The sequence below is a fragment of the Saccopteryx bilineata genome, chromosome 3, assembly GCF_036850765.1.
Source record: "Saccopteryx bilineata isolate mSacBil1 chromosome 3, mSacBil1_pri_phased_curated, whole genome shotgun sequence".
In the NCBI taxonomy this organism is placed as follows: domain Eukaryota; kingdom Metazoa; phylum Chordata; class Mammalia; order Chiroptera; family Emballonuridae; genus Saccopteryx; species Saccopteryx bilineata.
The window spans coordinates 99,189,550-99,214,366 of NC_089492.1; the positions used below are offsets into that span (position 1 = coordinate 99,189,550).

The 24,817-nt window shown below is 43.1% G+C and overlaps 1 protein-coding gene and 1 pseudogene across 7 annotated transcripts in view; one reads left to right on the forward strand and one right to left on the reverse strand.

Annotated features, from left to right (window-relative positions):
• The window catches only part of LOC136329821 (ATP synthase subunit g, mitochondrial pseudogene), a 40,508-nt pseudogene extending 30,432 nt beyond the window's left edge, over positions 1 to 10,076 (reverse strand).
• Positions 9,956 to 24,817, forward strand: part of MTA3 (metastasis associated 1 family member 3) — a 194,248-nt gene continuing 179,386 nt past the window's right edge. For all 7 annotated transcript variants that reach the window (XM_066266997.1, XM_066266992.1, XM_066266993.1 and 4 more), the window contains exons 1-3: positions 9,956 to 10,102; positions 11,723 to 11,790; positions 20,142 to 20,235. In XM_066266997.1, coding sequence (XP_066123094.1) covers positions 10,075 to 10,102; positions 11,723 to 11,790; positions 20,142 to 20,235 — 190 coding nt within the window. In that variant the 5' untranslated portion in view covers positions 9,956 to 10,074. The remainder of the gene's footprint in view (positions 10,103 to 11,722; positions 11,791 to 20,141; positions 20,236 to 24,817) is intronic.

Genomic DNA, 24,817 nt, shown 5'->3' on the forward strand with positions numbered 1-24,817 from the left:
GCATAAATAAGCAAAAACAATAAATTGATGTTTCTCTCTCTCTCTCTCTCTCTCTTTCTCCCTTTCTTTTCTCTCACAAAAAAATCAATAAATAAAAATTAAAAAAAAATTTTTAAATACAGTCAGTTGCGCATATCCATGGTCTTCACTGGTCTTATATGTGCCCTACTGCCAAGATGTAGTTTACCTGAAAGAAAGGTGAATGGCCCATGCAAAGCCATTATAGTACTGGGGATGAAGGGGGAATGGCCTACATAATTAGGTGTTGTCCTATATGATTTGGTATAGGATTTAAAAAGGTGACCAGGCCTGACCTGTGGTGGCACAGTAGATAAAGTGTCCACCTGGAATGCTGAGGTCGTTGGTTCAAAACCCTGGGCTTGCCTGGTCAAGGCACATTTGGGAGTCGATGCTTCCTGCTCCTCCCCCCTTTCTCTCTCTCTCTTACTCTCTCCTCCTCTCTAAAATGAATAAATAAAATAATGTTAGAAAAATAAATTAAAAAGTGACCAGTTTACAGGATAGGGCAAAAGTAGGTTTACAGTTGTTTGTATGAAAAATTATATAATGATTAATAAATAATAATATAAGAATAGCCCTGTCTGGGTAGCTCAGTTGATTGGAGTATTGTTCCAATATGCCAAGATTGTGGGTTAAATCCCTAGTCAGGGCACATATGAGAATCAACCAATGAATGCATAGATAGGTGGAATACCAAATTGATATGTCTCTCTCCCTCTCTCTTCCTTTCTCTCTCTAAAATGAAGAAATAAAAAATTCTTCAAAATAATACAAGAATAAACTCTGTGTTTTGTGTATTCACAACTGTAATCCTATTTTTGCCCCACTCAGTATGTTGCCATTTTTCTTGTAGCCATTATAAGCAAGTCTCAGAAATACAGATGGATTTGGAAGTGGTCTTTTTCACTATTACATCAAATGAAACACAGAGTGTGAGTTTTTCATCACAATAAACTTTGGATTGATGAATTTTGAATTGCTAGTGTTCTAAGGAGATTTGATGCCACCAGAGAACTCATCATGCTTTTTTTAAATTCATTTACACCAGATTTATTGATTTTAGAGAGAGAGAGAGAAAGAGAGGAAGAGTCAGGAACAGTGATCTGTTCCTGTATGTGCTGTGACTGGGGATCAAACTGGCAACTTTTATGCATGGGCCAGCACTCTTAACAACTGATTATCCAGCCAGGGAAAGCACAATCATGCTTCTTTGAACTGAAAGTCAAGACGGGCCTCGTCTACATTGTGTTCTTCATGTTCCAAGTGATCTTTTAAAAACATAGGTCCCTATCACTCCCATGTATAAACCCTTCCAAAGTCTACCCATTATATGTAGAATAAAATCCAAACTCTTTACTCACCTCTCTGACCTCATTTCTTTCTTTTTTTTTTTAATTTTTTTCCTTTTTTCTTTTATTTATTCATTTTAGAGAGGAGAGAGAGAGAGAGAGGAGAGAGAGACAGGGGGAGGAGCTGGAAGCATCAACTCCCATATGTGCCTGACCAGGCAAGCCCAGGGTTTCGAACCGGTGACCTCAGCATTTCCAGGTCGATGCTTTATCCACTGCGCCACCACAGGTCAGGTCCATTTCTTTCTTTTTTTTAATTTTAATTTTTATGTATTGATTTCAGTAAGTGAGGAGAGAGGCGGGGGAGGAGAGGGGAGAAACAGGAACATCCTGTATGTGCCCTGACCAGGAATCAAACCAGCCACCTCTGAGTTTCCAAATGGTACTCCAACCAACCAAGCGATCTGGCAAGGGCCCTGACCTCATTTCTTACCCACATTGGCCTTCCCAGGTCATGATCAGGTCAAGCTGAGTCTTGGTTTGTGGAATTTGCACTAGTTTGTCCCTTTTCCTGGGATGTTGCTTCCCAGATGTTCCGGTGCCTCACTCCATCCCATCATTTAGGTCTTTTTTCAGTTCTTAGTGACCAAAAAGCCTTTGCTGACCATAAGGTGACCAATTGTCCTCCTTTAGGGAAGACAGTGCTTCTTTTGTAAGTTCCGTCCTCCCTCGAAAAGTGTCCTTCTACATGTCCTCCTTTTGATATTGGAAGACTAATCTGTAAATGTCCGTACTGGATTGATGCAGTCGATACATTACGTGTGATGTGATGTATTTTGTTGTTGTTGTTGTTGTTTTATAATGTGATGTATTTGTATGTAAATGAGCACTTTTTTCTTACAATTATTATTAAAATTAATAGGCATGTAAGCTTAATTACAATATAAAATATTATAAATGTTTTTATTATGCATTTATCATATTATAGTGTACTATTGTTGCAATGAATAAAATGTTTCTTTTATTTACAATATTGTTTTCTTCAATTTATTATTGTCCTTTTCATTGTAAAAAATTTGGTCACCTTACTGACCACCATCATCACTTTTTGTTCCCTTCTATTGATTTACTTTCTCTAGAACATTTATCATTCTATCTTACCATAGCTATCGATTTATCTATTTGCTCATAGTCTGCCTTCCCCACTAGAATACAAGCTCCACAGGGATAGGTACTTTGTCTGCCTTGTTTATTGGTGTATCCTCAATGCCTTCAACAGTGCTCAACACATATTTATTGAATGAAAGTGCATTTTTGAAGACAAGCCTTGTATTCTTGGGAGTTTCCCTCCCCACCATAGATACTTGGATTGGGATCTGAGGAACCAGAGTGTTTTCTGACAAAGGAACCCAATTAAGGGGTTAATTGGTACAACACCATATTGGTAATCTGCTGCTCATAAGAATGTGTGATATCATTCAGGATACTGCCTCTGGCCCTTAGCTGAGGGACATAGCATCCCTTAGCTGAGGGGCATAATTTTGTGTTCTTTTCTGTTAGCACTAAGTGAAACATATTAGCTAGTAGGAGAGACAAACTGAAATAAGTTGAGCTCTGTCTCAAGGGTTTGAGTGAGACTGAGATGGAGGCTGCAGGGCCCCCTTCCCTGTGTATCTCTATATACTTCTCTTATTCTGTTTCTGTGTCCCTTAGTCTCTGCATGGAGTGCTCAGTTTTCTGGCTGAATCAATCTATGCTTACTTAAAATTGAGTGGAGGATACCATCTGTCTTAGTTTCCCAGAGCTACCGTAACAAATGACCACAAATTGGGTGACTTCAAACAACAGAAATTTATACTCTCACAATTTTGAAGGCCAAAAATAAAAAATTAAGGTGTCAGAAATCAGGATGGTTCCTTCTGAGGGGCTCTGAGGAAGACTTTGTTCTATGTATGTCTCTCCCTCGTATCTGGTGGCTGCTGTGATCTTTGGCTTTCCTTGGAGTACAGCTTCATAACTTCGATCTCTGCCTCCACCTTCACATGGCCTTCTCCTCTTCACTCTGTCTTTTCTTGTGTCTTTTTTTTTTTTGTATTTTTCCGAAGCTGTAAATGGGGATAGACAGTCAGACAGACTCCCGCATGCGCCCGACCGGGATCCACCCGGCACGCCCACCAGGGGGCGACGCTCTGCCCACCAAGGGGCGATGCTCTGCCCCTCCGGGGCGTCGCTCTGTCGCGACCAGAGCTACTCTAGCGCCTGGGGCAGAGGCCAAGGAGCCATCCCCAGATCCCAGGCCATCCTTGCTCCAATGGAGCCTCGGCTGCGGGAGGGGAAGAGAGAGACAGAGAGGAAGGAGAGGGGGAGGGGTGGAGAAGCAGATGGGCGTTTCTCCTGTGTGCCCTGGCTGGGAATCGAACCCGGGACTTCTGCATGCCAGGCCGACGCTCTACCCCAGAGCCAACTGGCCAGGGCCTCTTGTGTCTCTTATAAGGACACTTGTCACTGGATATAGGGCTCATCCTAATCCAGAATGATCTTATATCCATATACTTCATTTCCTCTACACATACCCTTTTTCTAAATAAGGTCACATTCACAGGTTCCAGGTGGGCATATCTTTTGGGGGACTACCACTCAACTCACTACTCCATCTTAGAGGCAAAAGGGAGAGGTAGGAAATAGGTTTGTTTTTTCAGGCTGTGTCCCTTCCCTTCTCCTCCTATTCTGTTCATCTTCCCTCTTCCATCCCACCCAGGCTGCTTTCTTAAAGCTGGGAGCAGAGCTCTTTATCTCATCTGAGAAATCTGCTGGCCCAGGATGGTCAGCCCAGGGCATTCCCCTTGTCTGCACCATCTGTCTTGGTCAGTGACTTGTGTGACTCTGCCCATTCCCTGCATGTTTGTACATTTGGACCTGGACTCTGATCTTCTGAACCCAGACCTGCTAAACCTGTTTTTACCCAAGCTGAAGGACTCAGAGAACCTGCTTCTTCCCCTGGGGCCAGGGTTTGGCTTACTCCTTAGACAAGACAGGCTGGGCTCTGTGCTGATGGTAACACAGAAGAGGCTATTTCTAGCCCAGATCTCTCTCCCAAGCTTCAGGCCTGTTCATCCATCTTTTTTCCTTAAGAGGAAACATCTACCTGGATGTTTACTTGCCTCCCCTCCTGTATTCTTTGCTCACTTAATTTCACCTCTCTCCACCCAGTTGCTTATAACTTGGTACTACCCTTTTACTCCATGCCTCCCCAATGTTACCAGATCATATAGTTCCTGCCTTTTAAATTTTTTTCAAAACCATTTACTTCTTTCACATCCCACTGACTAGCCTAGGTGAAGCCATCATTCCTTCTCACCAGCCTCCCAACTGATCTGGCCTGGACTTATTGCTATCTCTTATACCAGTGATGTTGGCTCTCGGTTCTTGAGTTCAGCAAAGAAGGAATTCAGAGCCAAGGACCCTTCGTATACAAAAGCCCAAGTATACGAAGAAGGTTATTTAGCATACAAAGCAAAAGTACACTCAAATAGAAGATTCAAGCAGTCTGCTTAGAGAGCTGCCTTGGCCTTTTAGAAAGAAACTCACAGAAGCAGAAGTGACCAGCTGGGCTGCATGGACTCAGGAAAAATGTTACAGGGGCAAAACAGGGCCCTTTGGGACAGGTTCAGGGAGTTAGGTCGGGACGAGCTGCCCTGCCTGGTTGCAAGTCTTGTGGGAACCCTTAGAGCTTAGGAGAAAGAAAGCAAAAATACATGCCTGAAGAAAGAAGGCATAGCATGTTCTAGAGAGAGAGGGTGAACACACTGGGTCCTTTGTCTTAAGAGTTTTTATCTGTTTTCTAAAAGCAGGAATTTTAGGGGAGGTCTCAGAGGAGTATCTCAATAGAATATTCATCAGCTTTCCAGGTGTGTCCTTTAATATGCTGATTCATCAAAATGAATGTATAGGGTCAGGGCCATGGTCTTTACTGATTAGTCAGCAGTAGGGTGTGGTGTTATTGGTCATTGCATCTAGTCCTTATGACAGCCATGGCGTCACTCTGTCTGGTTTTGCTGCTTTTCTGGACCTGGAACTCAAACACTGCTGAGGCCTAGATGTTATCTCTAGTTTGACCAAAACTCTGTCTCTGTGGTCAGCAGACCCAAGGCTTTATTCCCAAGATTATTTGATGCTGATCAGAAGAACCTCATTGTCCTGAGGGTTTAATGATTAAGGGAGTAGTCCTGCAAGGGAGAAGAAGGCAGGTGAGTCAAGGTGCTGGATGAGGCCAGTTTGAATTAATTATGTCTTGGTTTCCCATTCCACATGCAAGGAATTTTCCTAGCTTCTTATTATTCTGCCTCATCCCTACTCACTCTCTTTGCTGTAGCCCAAGTCATTTCTCTAAATACTCCCTGATACATCCCTTCAATGCATTCCATTGCCCCTTAGGATTCCTATTTCTGCCCCACACTCGAAACTGCCCAGCCATCTTTCACTTAAATCCGCAGCTTTCCATAGGCTAAAAAGGGAAGTGCTAAAGTCAGTTAGGTTAACTAGGAGCTCATCTATGCCCCATTGTGACTTCCAGTACCATTTCCACTACCTGGAGACAATGTTGTCACTAGAGAGGAAACCTCCTTGTCAATGCAACCAAGTAGCTGAGCTAGCTCCCCTGTGAGAGCATGAGGGAACCATGGAACCCTAAAACACACATTTCCAGAAAGCAGGACATTCTGGGATTGGTCCTGGGTTTCTTGTTTTTAGCACAGGGATCAATGGAAGGTAAGCTCCATAACTGGGGCAGCATCTCCAGGCTCTGGTTTCTTTTCTCTAAGGGGCTCCCTTGCTTCGATTCTTCCTGTCACATTCTTACCTTTCTCATGGGACAAAAATCATCCTCCTTTACAAACCTGAACCTCCTTAAAATAGCTGCAACAGGCTGGTTTTTTTCCAAAATAATTTTACTAAATAAGAAATAAGTTAATGAAAGAAAAAAAAAAGGAGAAATCATAGAACACACAAGCAAGATATAGTCCCTATGGCCTGACCAGGTGGTGGTGCAGTGGATAGAGCGTCAGACTGGGATGCGGAAGGACCCAGGTTCGAGACCCCAAGGTCGCCAGCTTGAGCGCGGGCTCATCTGGCTTGAGCAAAGAGCTCACCAGCTTGGACCCAAGGTCGCTGGCTCCAGCAGGGGCTTACTCGGTCTGCTGAAGGCCCACGGTCAAGGCACATGTGAGAAAGCAATCAATGAACAACTAAGAAGTCGCAACGCGCAACAAGAAACTGATGATTGATGCTTCTCATCTCTCTCTGTTCCTGTCTGTCTGTCCCTGTCTTATCTCTGCCTCTGTAAAAAAAAAAAGAAAAAGATATAGTCCCTATGGAAAGCCTGGCATTGGGCTTCAGATTACTGTAATTACATTCTAGATCCCAGTGAGTTCAATATCATAAAGCTCCCAGATTTGGTGGCCGCCCCATCTTATGTATTTATTTTCCTATTTCTATAGAGGAAGGGAGAGTAAAAGACAGAGAAGGAGGGAGAGTGAAGAGAGGGAGAGAAGCATCAACTTGTTGTTCCACATAGTTGTGCATCCATTCATTGCTACTTTTATGTGTCGTGACTGGGGATTGAACCAGAGACCTTGGAATAAAGCCAGCAACCCTAGGTTCAAGCTGGTGACCTCAGGTCTTGAACTGGTGACCTCAGTACTCTCGGTCAACGCTCTATCCACTGTGCTACCACTGATTCAGCCCGTCTTTTCTTTTTTTTTTTTTTACTTATAAAGACTTCACTGTAGAGTTGAAACAAAAGCCAACTTGTCAACTGGCCGACTTATCTTTGGCTTTCTTGCAGTGTCCACCTCTCTTCAGCTAACTGGTAGGATGCTGGAGATTGACACAGAGAATGTCCTGGGCTATTAGGCAATCCCTTATCTGGTTCTTTAATCGCAACAGCCATGTTAGGAAATTTTACCCAGGGGAAAGCTGGATTTGCTCTGAGATTCCTGGCATAGTCTGAGAGACACTTTTTTGTAATGAGGATATATGGAATAGAGAGAAGAGAACAAATAATTATGAAGCTCTTAACATGTGCTGAACACTTTATATGTTTATTTTAAAGAAGACTTTATTGATTTTAGAGAGAGGAGAGAGAGAGAAAGGTGTGTGTATGTGGGGGGGAGGACTGGGAAGCATCAACTTGTAATAGTTGCTTTTCATATGTGCCTTGACTAGGCAAGCCCACTGTTTCGAACAGGTGACCTCAGCACTTCAGGTTGACGCTTTATCCTAACTGTGCCACGACTGGTCACGTCAACTTTATATATTTAATTCTTAGCATAAGCCTTTGCTTGTAGGTATCAGTCACTAGTTGTATTTTGTAGGACACTAGACTTGGAGGGGTTAAGTAACTTGTTCAAGATTTTAAAGTTAAACAGCTAAACTAAGAGTGAAGTTTTAGCTCCGTGGTAGTCAACCTGGTCCCTACCGCTCACTAGTGGGTGTTCCAGCTTTCATGGTGGGCAGTAGCGGAGCAACCAAAGTATAAATAAAAAAATAGATTTAACTATTAAAGATTTATTCTGCCAAACTTAGCGAAAATCCGACATAAAGTACTTGGTAAGTAATTATTATTATGTGCTTTAACTTGCTGTAACTCTGCTTTATAAATTTTATAAAGTAAAGTTACTTCCCTACTTTATAAATCACCATTACTGTGGAATTGGTGGGCGGTTAGAAAATTTTACTAGTAACAGAGATACAAAAGTGGGCGGTAGGTATAAAAAGGTTGACTATCTCTGTTTTAGCTGGTCGATGACAAATTTATGATTAGAACCATGCAGCATAAGGAGGCAGAGGTGCCTTTGCTGTCTTTGAAGATGCAGGCTTTTCTAGCATTCTTTTTCAGGTTGGAGGAATTCTTTCAGCCTGAAAACATTTGCTAAATTTCCTTATGTGCATACCTCTTTGGTATTAGGAGGTATAGACGTTTCATAAACAAAGTCCTTGCCTGCTGCCAGTTTACTGGATGACTCCAGGTGAATTATTCAGCCTACTCATTTGTCAGCTCAGACATGCAGTGATGTCAGTAAGTCACAATATGTTTTTGGTGGAATCTCCAATAAAAGGATTATGATAACAGCTCTGCAGTGTGCATAACACCGCACTTGGCTTTTTTCTCTGGGTCAAAAGAGCTGATGCAAGCTCACAATTTGGCATATGGTTTTAAAACCCTTAGGAATCTGAAACATTTTGAAGTTAAAAGAAAAAAAAAAGCAACAGACACCTGTTATTTGCATAGTGCACTACAAAGCGTTTTAAAATCCTCACCCCACCTGTGAAGTGGAATTCCCATTTTAATAGATAAAAAATCTTGGGTCACACAGTCAATCAAGGTAATTCAGGCAAAGATGCTTTATTTATTTATTGTTTTTTACTTTGACACAGTTATCTAGAAAATTATTTTTCACCTCAATAATTTGTAATAATGAACCAGCACAGATGCCATCAGCAGGCAAACACACACTCTTCTTTTCTGGGGACACCTCCCATCTCTGCACAGACCCCAAACCCAGGGTCAACAACACATCGTTGTAAATCACCAGAAACTCCAAACCCATAACAGTAAGGGATCATCTTCATGTTTATTATACAACAATGTCTCAGAGTAGTTTGGAATGGATTGGCTTCTCTAAAGAGTTGTTTGTGTTCATTTGAGGGATAGCCAGCTAAAATTCAAGTCTATTTGGTTTTTTATTTCTGTAAGGATATGAAGATGAGCAAACAGGGATTGTCTAGAGAATTAACATGGGAAAATAATAACTATGTAATAGCTTTAGGCACACAACCAAGTTAACAGTCCAACAATCAACAGCAAGCTGATTGACAGCATACCCTCCTTTGGGGGTGGTGAACTGTAGAGCCCAGTTTCCCTATAAACAAAGAACACCCTCCCCCCACCCTCTTCTCCCAGAAAGCCGGCGCTGTGTGTAGGGACTGCCTTGCGGTGTGGTGAAGTGGGTTCTGTTCAGGCTAGTGTTAGGGAGAACACGGATAGATCTGCCAATTCAGTTAGGGTGGACTTGGAAGAGAGCCAATTTTTTTAGCTTGGTCCTCAGCTGGGTCTTTGGCTGGAGAAGCTGGAAGCACGTGTAGTGGGGCTCCTGGCCCCAGGGCCTATAGGCTTCAACACGCTGCATTTACATCGCCACAGGGAAGGCGCCCTGCTGCGTGCACTTACTTGCATCCAAGTGTTTGCACTGAGACAGGAACCTACGTGCTCGAGGTCACATTAACTGGGGCTCCCAGGGGACAGACCTGTCTCGGGGTGGGCAGGTGACAGAGTGCCGTGGGTGGGGCGATTCCTACCACCCAGCTCAGGGGAGGCTGACCCCTTGCCTCCACCCTAATTCTCTAACGGCTTCTAATCCACATTTGCGAGTGCAGACCTCCCTCTGGGTCAGGACCCTTGCCCTAGGAGCCTCCACTTCCAGCGAGGCACCAAACCGGCCCCCTCCCCAACCCCCTGCTGGCCCGGCGGCGCTCCGACCTCCCCCGGCCCGGCCCACTCGGTCTCGCTAGCCCAGGGCTGGGGGCGGGCACCTGCCCCTACCCCTCGGCGTCCCCTCCCCTTCACTTCCCCCTCCCGTCGTTCGCTCCTTCCCCTCCCCCCCCTCCCGTGGCGAGGCGGCAGCGGAGGCGGCAGCGGCGGCCGAGGCTGAGGCGGCGGCGGCGGCGGGCGGGGCTCGGCTCGGGCTCCGCGGGCGGGCGGGCGGACATGGCGGCCAACATGTACCGGGTCGGAGGTAGGAAGGCTCGGCCCGACCCGGCCCGTCTGGGAGAGGGCTCCAGAGTGGGGGGTCGGGGCGAGTTCACCCTAACCGCTTGCAGCCCCGGCGCCCGGGCTGAGGGCGCGGGGGCGGGGGGGCGCCGGGCCGCGGAGGGGGCTGGGACGCCCTGCCCCGCCACCTTCCCTCCCCCTCCCCCACCCAGGTCCGCTAGGGGCCTAGGCCCACCCCCACTCCCGCCCAGTGTTTCCGGGCGGGCCTGCACTTGGGGAGGTGAATTACTAGACGCCCCCTCCATGAAACTCTCTTGGGGGCAGGGGCTGTCGAGTCCAAATAGGGTGGTCTTCCCACGTGAGGCTCCTAGGCAGTGGGGGTTGAGAGGATGGGGGACACTCACCCCATCTCCTGCTTCCCCTTTAATGGGAGTGAGGTGGGGGTGTGGGCGATGGGGGCCCAGCTGGACAGGCCTGTTTGCGGGGACAGGGCCCAGCACCTCTCCTTCCTCACACCCCCTTCCGTTTCGTGTCCTGCCCCCCAAGAATGGGGCTTAGCGGGGTCGGGGCACCGCAGCGGGAGGTGGGGAGTTGAGCTCTGCCTGGACGGTTGCTCTCCTGTCTGCCTCCTTCCCAGCCTTCTGCAGGAGAGAGAAATAAGGTCAAACAAACTTTCTCCCTACTCACGACGCCCTCCTCCCTCTTTCCTGGTAAAATAATAATTCAGATAAGTGGCGTGTTTGTATATGAGACTTGCTTTTGCTTCTCTGCTCATTAGCTGAGCTCCTGATGGATAGTGCTGGGAATGGCTTGTCCAAATGAGGCCACTTTGCAGTAGAGAGACAGGAAAGAGCTACTAAGATAGACAATAACAATGCAGCCCAGCCTCTCAAATAAACACACAGTGGGAAGTTTCCAGTGAGACTATTAAATGAGAGGGAAAGCCACAGTTGAAAATTTTTATCTTTTTTGTTGAAAGCCTGCTGCGATTTTTAAAATAATAAGACCATGAATGTATCTGGATTACATATGGTAAAAGATACTAAAAAAAGACTGGGATACTACCACAGAGAGCTGTATCTCTCAGAAAGTGACCCCACCCCCACCCCACTCTTCGAAGATAGAGCTGTGGAAAAGTTTATCAATGTACTTCCCCTTACCTGCTCCTGCTCACCTGATTTTTTTTTTTTAAGTTGATGATTGAAATGTACTTTGAGCTGCCAAGCCTTTCAAGATGCTCTGAATTTGTCTTAGGTCAGTAGTTTTATGTGAGAAGCATATTCCAGAGCAAATTGGATTGGAGGGAAAAGATGTGGAAACACTTACAGTACACATGTTTAATCAGCCCTGACTACTCAGTGATGACAAGAGGTGTCTTTGTTTGTTATTAAAGAAATGACATGTGTGGGACTGGAGTCTAGGAGAATTTGATAAAAGTAATTGAAATGAAAATGCCAGGAAAATAAGGGTCTGCCAATAGTAGGCACATGAGAGACTGTATTAAGGTTGTATTACCAAGTTTGCTTTTACACAGGAATGAATTACATGCTTCATTTTTAATGTGAATTGCCTAATAAAAAAAAGGTCATAGGTCAACAAATATGAACTTTCTGTTGGAAAGATTAAACTCTTTCTTTAATTACAGATTATGTCTACTTTGAGAATTCCTCCAGCAACCCGTACCTAATCAGGAGGATAGAAGAACTCAACAAGGTACTCACTTGAGTGTTCTTGATACTAATATTAAAAAATAATTGTTTTCCATTGAAGATAATTGGGTAGAGGGCATAAGAGGTGATTTTACTTTCAATCCCAGACTCTCTGAAAGTAGATTTCAGATTAGAGAATTATGCAGGATTCTGAATAGTCTTTTCCTTTTTATAATTACCTCTGATATTGTTATTGAATATTTAACATCTGCAGATTTCTTCAAATTAGTTAGAGCTTCTCAGAGCAGGTCATTCCTGTAACTCAGTCCCTTTGTATTTAGAGTCTAATTTGTATTCCTCTCTTTTTAATGAGTTAACTTTTTTCTTTTCCAGCTTTAGAAGGAAGAAGCTAGGAAATACAATGTTGAAAGGAAATTGTAAAATACTGGACTAGGCTAATAAGTCTATAGTTTTAAGTGTAATATAAAATTGTTTTGTACCTTAGGCTTGAGTAAATAGAACCTTTATGTTAAGGTTTGTCTGTGATCACAGGTCTCCAGGACATTGGAAGCATTATGACTATTTGTAGTAGATGAGCTTTTACAATGGAGGAGCATGAAAAATGACACGAACCGTAGATTTGTTCTTTTTTTTTTTTTGTATTTTGTTTTTATAGGTTTTATTATTATTTATTTTTAAAGGAGTGGGGAGAGAGAAAAGGGGGGAGGAGCAGGAAGCATCAACTCCCATATGTGCCTTGAGCTGGCAAGCCCAGGGTTTTGAACCAGTAACCTCAGAGTTCTAGGTTGATGTGTTACCCACTGTGCCACCAGAAAACCATAGATTTGTAATGATGCTTCGGTTTCCTCCAAACCACTTTGAGGGTTATTTGTGTAGCTTATGAGAATTCATAGTGTTAGAATGTTTGGGGCTGTCTAATTGATGATAGCTTTTCCCCAAAAATAACATCTGGATTCAGGTCCAGTTCTGAATTCCAAGAAGCCACACCTGGTCAAGGACATTCCTTGCTGACAAACCTTGAGATCTTGGTTTGCTTCTGGGATTACAGTAAGGGGCCATGTATTTAAAAAATATGTATAGTATTTGTGACCACAACCCAGTGAAGACAGTGGCTTCAGGATTGGATTAGTCTGTGGGTGGGAACTGTCCCTGTTGGAATTCCACTCCTGCTGCTTTGCACCTCAAGCACGGTGGACAGCCCTGTTTCTCACATTTACCCACCTGAGAATCATTTAGTTGTTACCATTCTCCTGTGCCTTGCTCTTTTTTTCACATCTTTTATCACCTTTGAATATACTTAATTATTGTGTTTATTTTTATTACCTGTTTTCCCAAACTAGAATATAAGCCCAGTGTATGTAATGATATTTTCACTAATGCATCCCAAGTGTCTTAGAATAATGGCTGGCCCATAGTTATGACAGTCAGTAAATATTTGTTGAATTAATGGGTTTCTCAAATGTCTGCTGTTAATACTTGTATATAGTTCTATAGTTTACGAAGTATTTTGATTCATTTGTTTTACAGCTATTTCTGAGAACCTGCTACTTGCCAGGCACTTTTAGATACGCACTTTTAGGAACTCAGGGGTGAACAAAAATAAAAAAGTAGAGACAGGCATCAGCCAAATAATCCCACGCGAAGGAAATTGCAGCTGTGCTAAATTTATAAACATCAGAGCATGATGTTCTAGACGCATATAATCTGGGGATTCACATTTGTTATGCCTGTTAAGCCTCACCATAACCTTAAACCTTTAAGATAGATGCATAATGAATTATAGTTGTTAGGCACACAGTGGTTAAATGACTGGGTTACACCTCGAGCTTGAATATGGATCATTTCATATCCCTTTCTTAACATTTACTTCAAAATATACCCCTACCGCGCACACACACCAGTCCTCACCTTCTTTCTGCCCCTCTGCATTCAACAAAGAGTCATTAGTAAAGTGATTGCCCTTTGGCGGCTGCAGATGACTGAACTGTGAGGAATAGGATTCTTTGTAATTTCAAGAATGGCAGTTTGACTTGGTGGGTATTGGTAAATAAGAACTGAGATTGGCTAGTTAAGTACTAAATATTTGCATAGGGCCTTTATTTCTGAAGGGATGAGAAAAAGAGATCTCCTTTTAAATAATTCATTCAACAAATATTTGTTGAGTACCTATTATGGATTAGGGACTATATTAATATTAGGCTCAGACAAAATACTAGTGAACAGTGTGAACAATATGGACATGGTTTTTGCCCACACACTGTCTTTGTTCTCATGAAGGAGATGAGGGAGACGCATGAAAAGATGTTAACAGGCATAAGGAAAATGGTGATGACTGCCCTGGCTGTGTTGCTCGGTTGGAGTGTTGTCCCAGTGTGCCAGGCTCGAGGGTTTGATCTCCAGTCAGGGCACATATAAGGATCAACCGATGAATGCATGGACATGTGGATTGGCAAATTGATGTTTCTCTCTGCCCATTCCTCTTTCTCTAAAAAACCCCACAAAACCATAAAAAAAAGAGAAACTGGTGACAGTGTTAACTTCTAAGAAGGAAATAAGCAAGAGCCTTGCATAAGGAATAGCAGATGTCACTTCCTTTGGATAGAGATGGAAAGGGTTTTGGACATTGAAATTGAGGCCTAAAGAATGAGAAATAGGTAGCCAATGGGGAGAGGTCCCAAGAGTGTTCCAGAAAGTCCTTGGCTGCTCAGAGGTCAAGTTGGCCCAGTGGGGGAAGTTAACACGATTGGAAAATCCTAATAATGATTTTAAGAACACTTGATAATTGATAAGCCAGGGGAAGAAGGGGCAGTAACCATAAGATATGTTATTAACTATCTTATAAATAGATTTTTTTTTAAACCAAATTCCTGGGATAGACTGTTAATCATCATTGTCACACAATTCACTTATAAGCTGCTTCCAGGTTTTTAAAAAAAATCTTGTTTGAGGCCCTGGCCAGTTGGCTCAGTGGTAGAGCGTCGGCCTGGCGTGCAGAAGTCCTGGGTTTGATTCCTGGCCAGGGCACACAGGAGAAGCGCCCATCTGCTTCTCCACCCCTCCCCCTCTCCTTCCTCTCTGTCTCTCTCTTCCCCTCCCGCAGCCGAGGCTCCATTGGAGCAAAGATGGCCCGGGCGCCGGGGATGGCTCCTTGGCCTCTGCCCCAGGCTCTGGAGTGGCTCTGGTCGCAACAGAGCAACGCCCCGGAGGGGCAGAGCATCGCCCCCTGGTGGGCAGAGCGTCGCCCCCTGGTGGGTGTGCTGGGTGGATCCCCGTCGGGCGCATGTGGGAGTCTGTCTGACTGTCTCTCCCCGTTTCTAGCTTCAGAAAAATACAAAAAAAACCCAAAAAAAACTTGTTTGAGCTTGACCAGTGGTGGTGCAATGGATAGAGCGTCAACCCCGAACACTGAGGCTGCTGGTTCGGAACCTGAGGTTGCTGGTGTGAGCCTGGGGTTGCTGACACTATCCCAAGGTTGCTAGCTTGAGTCTGAGGTTGCTCTGACTTGAGCACAGGGTCACTGGCTTGAATTGAGCCTGAGGTCACCAGCCTGATCCCCAGGAAGCAATCAGAGTGCAACTAAGTGGAGCAATGAGATGTTGCTTCTCTCTTTCCCTCTCTCCTTCTCTCTCTCCTTCCTCTGTCTCTCTCTCTCTCTCTCAAAAAAATCCTATTTAAAATGTTAGCTGCTGCCTGACTGGGCTGTGGCGCAGTGGATAGAGCGTCGGACTGGGAAGCGGAAGACCCAGGTTCGAGACCCTGAGGTTGCCAGCTTGAGTGCAGGCTCATCTGGTTTGAGCAAAGCTCACCAGCTTGGACCCAAGGTTGCTGGCTCAAGCAAGGGGTTACTCGTTCTGCTGCAGCCCCATGGTCAAGGCACATGAGAAAGCAATCAATGAACAACTAAGGTGTCGCAACGAAATACTAATGATTGATGCTTCTCATTTCTCTCTGTTCCTGTCTGTTCCTATCTGTCCCTCTCTCTGACACTCTCTGTCACTGTAAAAAAAAAATGTTAGCTGCTTAGTTTAAAAGCTGGACTACAGCCTTCCTCCCCCCTCCCCCCCTCCCTTCCTTCTTTTTAAATTTCAGTAATAGATTTTAGTCTCAATTTTTCCAGAAAAGTTTTGGTAACTTTTAATGCAAAACTAAATATCAGTTGCCTTGGCTGAGTTGCTCAGTTGGAGTCTCATCCTCATCTCAGCCAGGGTTGTGGGTTCATTCCCAGTCAGGGCACAAATAAGAATGAACCAGTGAGTATGTGAATGAGTGCAATAACAAATCAGTGTTTCTCTCCCTTCCTCTCTCTGTTAAGTCAGTTAAAAAAAACAAATAGCCCTGGCCAGTTGGCTCAGTGGTAGAGCATTGGTGCGGCATGTGGAAGTCTCAGGATCGATTCCTGGCCAGGGCACACAGGGGAAGCACCCATCTGCTTCTCCACCCTTCCGCCTCTCGTGTCTCTTCCCCTCCTGCAGCCAAGGCTCCATTAAAGCAAAGTTGGTCCAGGCACTGAGGATGGCTCAATGGCCTCCGCCTCAGGTGCTAGAATGGCTCCTACTGGAACAGAGTGATGCCCCAGGTGGGCAGAGCATTGCCCCCTGGTGGGCATGCCCTGTGGATTCAGGTCAGGTGCATGCGGGAGTCTCTCTGCCTCCCCACTTCTCACTTCAAAAAAATACAAAACAGCCTGACCAGGCGCTGGCACAGTGAATAGAGTGTCTGACTGGGATGCTGAGGACCCAGGTTCGAGACCCCGAGGTCGCTAGCTTGAGCACGGGCTCATCTGGTTTGAGTAAAGCTCACCATCTTGGACCCAAGGTCGCTGGCTTCAGCAAGGGGTTACTTGGTCTGCTGAAGGCCCACGGTCAAGGCACATATGAGAAAGCAATCAATGAACAACTAAGGTGTCCCAACGAAAAACTGATGATTGATGCTTCTCATCTCTCTTTGTTCTGTCTGTCTGTCCCTATCTATCCCTCTATCTGACTCTGTCTGTAAACAAAACAAAACAAAGAAACCCTAAATGTCAGTTGATGAACATAGTTCAATATTGATATTCCCTCTTTTCTTCTCTCCTAATTTGTACCCAGATATAGTGAAGATGATCTTTTGGGGGAAGAATATAAGGTTAAAATAGAAAGCAACTTTTTGGTAAATTTATTTAGTCACTGTCTAGGTTTGGTATTGCTCTTGCTACTAAAGATTGATTCTGCATACATGTTGAAAGAAGTCTTTCTGCACATAATAATGAGGATGTAGTCTCAGGAAGTTTTGGAAGTTACACTTGTGGATAAATTAGTGTGCTATTTACTATTGGGGATTTTTGGTGTGTATATTGTATAATTTACATGTATCTTTACATTCTGCATATTTTATTCATCTTGAGACTTGCTATGGGATTCACTTTAATGTTTAGAGTCTTATTGTTACAATTTTTTTGGGAGGAGGGGAGTCAATAACTTCTTTAAGTATCTGATGATCCCCCCACCTACATTTGTACATGCACGATTTTGCACATAATTTCAGGGTATTCATCAAAGCCCTTTTTATAGGATGCAAATTAATACCCCTAGTGCCATTTGGGATTTTTTGGGAAAAAGGACTGAGACTGTAAAAGGAAAGTCCTTTACCACTTGTTCTTTACTTTGGGTAAACTGTGGACTTTTTGAAATAGAGTGTTTTGTTTTTGTTTGAATAATATACTTTCTAAGTATGGGATAGAAACAGACATGAGAATGAGGTTGACAGATGTTTTTAGAGTTTAAGAAAGCCTCTTACTGCTAGAGAATATTTTAATAAATGTGTTTGACAGAATAGAGATTGGAGATGCTGCAACCTAAGTGGAAAAAAAGAAATAGATGTTTATCATGGTTTCTTCTTTATACCTGACCCCACTTTTCCCACCTGTGGGTTTTTACTCAGGGCCTTTTTTTTTCTTAGACAACTCAATGCTCCAGGCTCATCTGTCGGGACTCCTTTTCTTCTTTCCCAGTAGACTAAGGTTTCTCTGCCCCATGTCTTCCACCATGAAGCTTTTTCTGTCTTTTTCCCAGTAGATTGTACTTCCTGCCTCCATGAGTGATAAGAGGGGTCTGAAGGGAGAGGAGGAAGTAGAGGAAAATGGTACTGGGAACATTGTCAGGGATGTTTGATCTTGATGGTTAGTTGTCGGGAACCAGTGAAGGTTTCTGATCAAGGGAGGGACAAGATTATAACTGGGTTTTGGAAGGTTTGGAGAGGAGATGACATGTGACCAGGCATCCTTGCTGGAGTGGGGGTATAGGGAGGGCAGGCACCATGTGTCTGCAGTGCTTAGCTCAGTGCTTGGGCACATAGGAAGGTCTCAAAAAAATTTGGTGAATAACTGAAGAATTTCTCCAGACTTTATATATATTTAACCTAGGTCTTAGAGCAGTACTTTTCAAACTGGTTTTTTTTTTGACAGATTGAAAGAGGGACAGATAGGGATAGACAGGAAGGGAGAGAGACGAGAAGCATCAATTCTTTGTTGTAGCATCTTAGTTGTTCATTGATTGCTTTCTCATATGTGCCTTGACTGGGGGGCTACCGTGGAGCGAGTGACCCCTGACTCAAGCCAGTGACCATGAAGTTATGTCTATGATCCCACTCTCGAGCCAGCGACCGGGCAACTGGGTCACTGTGATGAGCCCTAGAGTCCTAGGGCCTTAGAGCTGGATGAATCCTAGCTCAAGCCGTGACCTTGGGGCTTTGAACCTGGGTCCTCTGCGTCCCAGTACGACACACTATCCACTGTGCCACTGCCTGGTCAGGCCAAACTATTTGTGGTAAAGAATTTTCACTATCTCAGACTGTGTAAAATTTTAAAAGGTAGAAAAATTAAGTTTAAAATAGGCTTATAAAAATGCCAGTCCCCATTTTTCATTGTTAGGGTCAATAGCTATAAAATTAACTCTCAAATGCAATATAATACACTTACTCTCAATCCTGTACTCATTTCATTACACGGTAATAATGTAGACTGGGCCTTGGACCACAATTTGGACAGCTCAGCTTTAGAGGGATAATGAGGTTTTGTGTGTGTGTGTGTGTGTGTATATGTGTGTAGTATAGAGGAGTACTGTAGTTGTAAACTACCTAGTAGCCAATTGTGTACATAGTTCAAAAGGAAATATTTATTTTGAAATATGCCCCTCCATCCCAAGCAGGTTTAAATATGCCTTCCAAGAAAAAAATATGCCTTGATATTCTTGTTTTGGATTTTTAACATGCTTTTGTGTCAAAGAAGACAAAAATGATAAATAGCTTACAATTGGAGTCATTGATAGGTTTATTTACATGGAAATATTGGCTTGTTCATTTAGCGGATTGCTGGATCATTACTTCTGGAGGATGTATTTGATCATAACATTGTGAAATATAGAAGCACTTCGGTTAGGATTTAATATGATTTCAATTTTAAGGGGCAGTATTTTTACAAGACTATTTTTCATTCTAAAACTGCTGCTGAAGTTCTTAAAATTGACACATTTACTGCAATACATATATATTCTTATTTCTTTATTTTTTGAATATGTCTGTAAGCCTAGAGAAATTCTGAAAATTTGTTTTCAAATGTGTTTGAAAATGGAAATCACGGTAGCTTTTTATTGTGCTCTATATGTTTTTACAAGGAACTTTGTAATGAATGATTGACCTTCTTGAAAGCTCTCAGAATTCATAAAGGAGAGTTGGAGCCTGGGCCCCAGCTGCAGTAAATTACAACCTAACTGAGTATTGATTGTATTGTAGACTGTAATCAGAAAGAAATAAGAGCTCCAGTGTTCATAACTTACAGTTTTTAATACTTTCATATGGGAAGGTAAAGTAAGTACTATATACTAAGATTATTGACTATTATGGATTCATAGATTCCCTTGGGCTGGAGAATGCTTTTCCTGGTCATCTGGTCTATTCTGCATGATGGTTGCCCTTCACCTACAGACCTGCATTCATCATCAGTACAACGTGGGGATATTCAGGAGAGGGGTGGGTGATGTTACTCTGTGCTTCTGGGAGTGGTTTTGGAGGAGATATATTTAACTGTCTTAAGTTCTGTGGTGGCTGTTGAAGTTTTTGAGATTAGTGTCTCAGAGCTGATCAGATTTAACTATGTCTGGCTTCATTAAAACGGTCTGATGGCTTTAGTTTAATTGACACCAATAACTTATTTTATCTTTGGCCTTTTAGTTTCACTTGGAACCTGAACAAATGTCGCTCATCCTTATTTGAATTTTTTAGCTCTGCTTATTCTGTAGTTGTTGTTGGCACAGTGTAAATGAGAACGATTTTATAATTGTGCTATATTTAGTTTTGTTTTATAAACTATTATGACTCTAATATTCAGTACAGATGACTTCTATTTTTCTTATTTCTTAGACTGCAACTGGCAACGTGGAAGCGAAAGTAGTGTGCTTTTATAGACGGCGAGATATTTCCAACACGCTTATAATGCTTGCAGACAAGCATGCTAGTAAGTTAATTGTTTTTTTTTCTTGGATTAATAAAATGTTTTTAAGTCTTTCATTTTCCATGAGGTGAGGAAAAATACTTTTTTGTTACCTGTAGCCTTTTGCCTTCTCGTTTGTCTTTCTCTTAGTTTAGATGGGAATACGTTTTGAGTGGAGGTTGGTTTTAGTATTTTTTTTTTTTTTTTGTATTTTTCTGAAGCCAGAAATGGGGAGAGACAGTCAGACAGACTCCTGCATGCGCCCGACCGGGATCCACCTGGCACGCCCACCAGGGGGCGGCGCTCTGCCCACCAGGGGGCGATGCTCTGCCCCTCTGGGGCGTCGCTCTGTTGCGACCAGAGCCACTCTAGCGCCCAGGGCAGAGGCCAAGGAGCCATCCCCAGCCCCTGGGCCATCTTTGCTCCAATGGAGCCTCTGCTGCGGCTGCTGCGGGAGGAGAAGAGAGAGACAGAGAGGAAGGAGAGGGGGAGGGGTGGAGAAGCAGATGGGCGCTTCTCCTGTGTGCCCTGGCCGGGAATCGAACCCGGGACTTCTGCATGCCAGGCCGACGCTCTACCACTGAGCCAAACGGCCAGGGCCTAGTATATATTTTTTATGTTGGATTTGTATGTTTCTTCATTAGTCAGAATGTTGAAATATCAGTCTTTGCAAGTAGGCTTTAGCAGGCAGACAGGGCAGTGTTTTTCCATCTCTCATTTTTGATGGTGGTTTACGTTTACAAATATGAGGAAATTTATACGTCATTGGTATTTTCTAGGAAGACTTTGTTTTCCCTCTCTGTATAACTTGGCAATATTTACATTTTTTAAAATTTTGAGTATTTGTCCTTGGCTGGATAGCTCAGTTGGTTAGAATAGTGGTCCCCAACCTTTTTTGGGCCACGGACCGGTTTAATGTCAGAAAATATTTTCATGGACCGGTCTTTAGGGTGGGACGGATAAATGTATCATGTGACCGAGACAAGCGTCAAGAGTGAATCTTAGACAGATGTAACAGAGGGAATCTGGTCATTTTTAAAAAATAAAACATCGTTCAGACTTAAATATAAATAAAACAGAAATAATGTAAGTTATTTATTCTTTCTCTGTGGACCGGTACCAAATGGCCCACGGACCAGTACTAGTCCGCGGTCCGGGGGTTGGGGGCCACTGGGTTAGAGCATCATCCCGATACACAAAGGTTATGTGTTTGATCCTTGGTCAGGGCACATACAGGAACAGATCGATGTTTCTGTCTCTCTTTCTCCTTTTTCTCTGAAAAATCAATAAATAAAATAAAAAAGAATTTCAAGTATTTATTATGTGTTTATAGTATTTGATATGTATTAAAAAACTGCTAGAAAAAGAAATGCAAAGTGATGTTTAGATATGCATTCCTGTAGATAACAACTTTGAGTATTTCTTTAAAAAAATTCTTTTTAAATTTAAATATAGTTAGTGTATATCTGAGCACTTGCTTATAGTATAATCTGTGTTGTGTCTTTTTGTCCAATCAACAGCTTTAATGTATTTTAGCACTTTTGTTTATTTATTTTCTGTTTACTGAGAGGAGGAGAGGCAGAGACAGACTCTCACATGTGCCCTGACCAGGATCCACCCAGCAAGCCCACTGGGGGGCAATGCTCTGCCCATCTGGGACCCTTGCTCTGTTGCAACTGGAGCCAATTTTTTTTAGTGCCTTAGGAGGAGGCCATGGAGCCATCCTCAGTTCCCAGGGCCAACTGGCTCTAATTGAGCCATGGCTTCAGGAAGGGAGGAGGAGAGAGAGAGAGAGAGAGATTGAGAGAGATTGAGAGAGAAGTGAGAGAGAGAGAGAAGTGAGAGGAGGAGGGGTGGAGAAGCAGATGGGCGCTTCTCCTGTGTGCCCTGACTGGGAATTGAACCCAGGACATCCATACACTGGGCCGACACTCTACCACTAAGCCAACTGACCAGGGCTACCACCTTTGTTTTATTTTAAAACAAATACAATCGTAAAAAGGTGATTTAAATTTTAAGAATACATGCTTTATTTTGAAAACCATTTTTTAGTTTAATACTATGTTCTGTAATGGGTCTTGGGGATCCTGAAACTTCAGAAGTGATGTAGTAATGGGTAGGGGAGGCTGTTGTTTGTGTGCACAGGTTTGTTTTCTTCTGTTGTCTTGAGAATTATTTTCTCACTGTGTTGCCTGTTTATTTATTTATTTATTTATTTATTTTTTAACTTTTGTAAATATTTAATTAATTTATTTTTTATTAATATTTAAAATAAGTATAGTTGACATACAATATTATATTAGTTTCAGGTGTACAACATAGTGATTTTACATTTATATAACTTAAGATGTGATCACCAAAATAAGTCTGGCAAACCATCAGTTACTGTACAAAGTTACTACGATATTATTGACTATATTTTCTGTGCTATAGATTACACTCCCATGAATTAGTTTTTTTTTTTTTTTTATATATAAATAAATTTTTATTTTAATGGGGTGACATCAATAAATCAGGGTACATACATTCAAAGAAAACATTTCCAGGTTATCTTGTCATTTAGTTATGTTGCATACCCATCACCCAAAGAGAGATCGTCCTCTGCCACCCTCCATCCAGTTCTCTCTGTACCCCTCCCCCTCCCCTCCCCCTCTCCCTCCTTCCCTTCCCCCACCCCCCTTAGCCACCACACTCCTGTTCATGCCTCTCAGTCTCGCTTTTATGTCCCACTAATGTATGGAATCCTGCAGTTCCTGTTTTTTTCTGATTCGCTTATTTCACTCCGCACAATGCTACCAAGACTCCACCATTCCGCTATAAGTGATCCAATGTCACCATTTCTCCTAGCTGAATAATATACCATGGTGTATGTGTGCCCCATCTTCTTCATCTAGTCCTCTATTTTTTTTACAGTGATTAAATGCCTTTAAGCAAACTCTTGGCCAATACAGCAAGAATCCATAAATGAGTAGTGTCCTTAACATGTTCCCCAAGTCCAAGTTGGCCCCCTCACCATGCCAAATCCCTGAAAAATGCAACCCAACCACAGTTCAGTCTGTTAGGAGCTGTCACAGGGAGCAGGAGTCCAGGAAAGTTCCCCACAGGAAAAGTCCGTATGGCACTGGAATTGTTGTCACCATTCTATACTTTGCAGCTCATGTTCAAGTCCCAATGACCACTGCTTCTAGCTGGTAATGATTTAGGTAGACTGGAAAAAGCCATTTGCAGCATGCGTGGATATGGAGCTTCTGTTCTCCTCTGCCTGGAGAGTTGAGACCAGGTTGCTTTTCCCTGGAGCTCTGTGACTGTGGCCTGGTAAAGAGAACCTTGGGATACGCTAAGCTGGGTGGCAAAGGTAAATTCATAATACAAGTTGGCAAAAGGAGGAAAGAGAGCTCTAAATTAAGAGTAGGTCCCAGCCTGAAATATGAGTGGGGCATTGAGGTAGGAGGAATAAAGGAATCACTATATATTAAGCAAAGCAGCAGAAAATAGGACTATCAACACCCACAACAGAGATCTTTGAGGGAAGAATAAAGAACCTGACTATTCAGGCAAAACATAGTTAAGTGGCCCTTGTGCAAATGAGATCAGTTTACCTGCTTCTTGGTATTTATTTATTTTTATTTTATTTTTTCTCTCTAAGTGAGAGGAAGGGAGATAGAGAGACAGACTCCCAAATGCGTTTCAACTAGGATCCACCTGGCAACCCCGTCTGGGGCTATGCTGGCAACCGAGTTATTTTTAGCTCCTGAGGCAGAAGCTCCCTGAAGCCGCTCTCAGCTCCTGGGGCTGATGCACTTGAACCAATGAAACCATGGTTGTGGGAGGAGAGGGGGGAGAGAGAGAGAGAGAAAGAGAAAGAGAGAGAGAAAGGGAAAGGCAGAGGGAGAGGGAGAAAGAGGGAGAGAAGCAGATGGTCACTTCTCCTGTGTGCCTTGATCTGAAATTGAACCTGGTACATCCACACACCAGGCTGACACACTGCCACTGAGCCAACTGGCCAGGGCCTTGTGTTGCCGGTTTAAACAGGCAGATTAGTTGTCTGTGTTCTGCTATATAGTTCATAATGTTTTTTAATTCCTTTTTATTTTTGTATAGAAAGTATTCATTATGATATGGGTTGTATAATATTTGAAAATGATGTATTGACAGAATCAGGGCATTCATATTTGTTCCTCATGTCTGAGACCAAAATAATTGTTTTGTTTCAAGTGAAAGTGAGTTTATTAATGAAACAGTAAGATAGAGAATGGGCTACTCCACAGAGTAGCCAAAATAATTGCTTATTAAAATGATGTACTAATCAGTTATCTTAGCTGTAGCCAAAATCTGTAAATTCAATGTGTTAGGAAAGTGTCTATGTAAAATTATTTGGATTTTGTTCACCATTTACAACACAAAGAGAAGGGGGAGGGATGAAGAAGCAGATAGTTGTGTTTCATGTGCCCTGACCAGGAATTGAACCTGGGACATCCACACACTGGGCCAATGCTTTACCACTGAGCCAATTAGCCAGGGCCAGTTGAGTTTAATATAGCTATTAATGTAGCTTCTTCTTTTTTTTTTTGTATTTTTCTGAAGTGAGAAATGGGGAGGCAGAGGG